General features: G+C 37.0%; 1 protein-coding gene across 1 annotated transcript in view; it reads right to left on the reverse strand.

Annotated features, from left to right (window-relative positions):
* Positions 1-2615, reverse strand: part of elnb (elastin b) — a gene marked incomplete at its 3' end in the record, with an annotated part of 8434 nt that extends 5819 nt beyond the window's left edge. Inside the window, 1 exon segment of the mRNA XM_014016892.1 lies at positions 2408-2615. Coding sequence (XP_013872346.1) covers positions 2408-2483 — 76 coding nt within the window.
* Between the last annotated feature and the right edge of the window lie 339 nt (positions 2616-2954).

Below are 2954 nucleotides of genomic sequence, written 5' to 3' on the forward strand. Positions count from 1 at the left end.
AATTTTCTATAGAAAATTGTCACTTCTTGTCTTTTTTTAAAATGTAAAGAGTAGAAAGTACAGATAATTATGTGAAAATGTAAGAAGTAGAAGTAAAAAGTAGGCAGAAAAATAATTACATACCCAAAAATTCTACTTTACAGTAAAGAAGTATTTGTACTTAGTTACTTTACAACTGCAAATTTACACTCAAATTGAGCAAAAATGGGTTTATTGTTTTGAAAGATTGCTATCTTCATTGCCAGTCGTGTTTAATTATGAGTCTTATTTAATCTCATATCAGCCATCGCTGCTGTTGGCCATGCCAGACTGGCTCCAAAGAACTTAACAGTTTGGTGGCTGTTTTCTCTGCTGCAGCCAGCTGGTTAAAATTTGTGGTTCAAATTGGAACATGTTTTCAATTATTGGATGAATCATACTATACTTTGGATCTATTGTTTAATCCTTTTTCTTCTGTGTTTGTTCAATATCTTTGGTTYATAAAATCCATGAATTTGGTGCTGTTTACGACAAGCCTCACGAGGCTTATGACGTGATGTACACGCCGGTAATCATGTTCAGAGGAAACTACTGAATGGATTCACTCCCAGTTTTGTTTTGATGACTCAGAAGTTACACATCCCGATGGCTGAAGGARCTGTGGTTTGTAACAGCGTCCCTCGCTGCCGAGGACCTCAGTTTACACAATCCTCCGTTCACCCCTCATTTCCTGACAGCTCTACACTTCCCTCTGATTTAATTAAGACAAAGAAAAGCCGCAGAAAGACTTTGTAGTGTGGTGCAGAGAGCAGCTTTGGCTCGTTACAGTCGCCAGGTGATGGAAACATKCAGGGATAAATTGTTCCACTTTGTTTAAAAGTCAAATGGGCAACGTTTTACCCAGGAAGAAAATTGTTTAGGTGTTCTGGGTACATTCTGAGCTTCTAAAACGTACTAATTATAACAAAGATAAACTCTTGCTGTTGCCATGAGGTTTTTTTTTTAATTCAAACTAACTGAAGCATTTAAGTACCTCAAAATAGAAGCACTCATTCAACAGAATTAATCAAAGCCAAATATAGAGTTTTAAAACTAATTTTAGATTGAATTACATCATGAAAAACAGTGAAAAGATTCTCTTAGCCTTGATTAACTCAAAATTAGACACAAAAATATAATAAAATAAGAATTTAGAGGCATAATACTTGAAACACACGGTTATAGTGTTGCTGTCAGACCAGTGGTTGATATAATTGAGGTTGGAAGCCAACGTTTTGTGTCACAAAACACTAAGCAGTCTTGAGAAGATCCACAAAAATCAAACTAATTGATTACCAAATATTTACCTTCATTTTAAGGCAAAAGTACCAGTTATAAACGTAAAATAAAGAATCTATTGGTTGACAAGATTTTTTGCTAAATGGAATTTTATCCATATTTGTTTGCTTCAACCAGTACTTGGAGTCACTTATCTGCAGTTTTTATTTTGTTGATGAAAGACTGAAWAGTTTGGGAACCCCCTAGATCAGTGGTTCTCAAACATTTTGGGTCTGGGGACCCCTTACAAGGTTGAAAAAAATTCCAGGGACCCCCTCATAAACCCCATGTTGTTAATGCTAAACAATTTACTGTTATTTTAACCCCTAAATGCCATGGTAATATTTTTTTGTTTGGTTTAGTATTTTTTTTATTAGTGCATTATTCCCTATATGCATTAAAAAAAACAAATTAACAATTTATTTAAATTTTTTGAGGACCCCCAAGACATGACTCACAGACCCCTGGGGGTCCTGAGACCCCAGTTTTAGAACCTCTGCCCTAGATCTCCTGCCCCGTGAATTTTAGATTAAAAACCCACAAACATATTGTATTTTAAAATCAAACACGTCAAGCATGTTTGTTATTCTAAAAGTTTATTACTGAGTTATGGAAAGTTCTTTTATAATTTAAGTTAAAGCTAAAACCTTTGAAGATATTTCACAATTATATATATAAAGATTTTGGGTAAATAATTTGAATGGTGGGCTTAAAACACCTGTCTACTGAAAACTCAGCTCAGACGCTGCAGCTAAATATGAATCTGATCTGCAGAACTGTTCTTTAACTTTTTTACTTCACCACTTCTGCTGCAAAATGCAATAGATGGATGTAAAATTATTACACCTGAATTGAGTAAATGTAAGAAAACAAAGTTCCTTCTAGTTAAAAATCATGACTTCTTCTCAGTTTTTCAAGAAATGCTGCACTTATAGAACAGTTCTGCATGATTATTGCTATCGTTACTGTCAGCCCACAAGGKTTTCTAAATAAATTAAATAAAATCTATTCAACCATCAGCAAAGAAAAAGCTCTCCTCTTATATCTCTTGTCTGCTGGCACAGCTKCACAGAGTTGTGTGGCACCTGACCCGCAGGTGAACGGGACCCACCTCCTTGCAGCGAGGGTTTCCACAGAGTCAGGAGAAGCACTCCATGCAGGTACGTGGCCACCGTCCCTCTTGCCATCTTGCTCCAAAATGTCACTCACCTCCCCCGGGCTGCAGGTTTTTATCCCCAGCGAGCCTGTCAAGGCCTTTAAGGAGAAAAGGAGGGAAAAGGGGTGCGAGGAGAGAAAAAAAAGGAGGGGAGAGAGAGAGAGAGAGAGAGAGAGAGGATGCAAAACAGGATATTCTGTCAGTTGGTTTAAGAAGTGCGAGGAGAGAGAAAGACAAGCGAAGAGGAGGAGAGGGGGAAAGAAATCACACTGGATCACCTTGTTAAACCAAAATGGGTTGTTTTAACCCTCAAAAAGCTGTAAGACTTCACTTTATGATGCCTTACTGCCAAGAAAGGAGAGCATGAAGGGTGGAGGGGGGTTAGGAGAGTGAAAAACAAGGGGGTCTTTGAATTTTAATCATTGCTTTTTTTGTCTTCCTGCAGAACACAAACAAAAACGTATTTTCTCTCAATGTCATGATGCAAGTACATATAAAAAAA

The sequence above is a fragment of the Austrofundulus limnaeus genome, unplaced genomic scaffold (assembly GCF_001266775.1).
Source record: "Austrofundulus limnaeus strain Quisiro unplaced genomic scaffold, Austrofundulus_limnaeus-1.0 Scaffold157, whole genome shotgun sequence".
NCBI classification, from domain to species: Eukaryota; Metazoa; Chordata; class Actinopteri; order Cyprinodontiformes; family Rivulidae; genus Austrofundulus; species Austrofundulus limnaeus.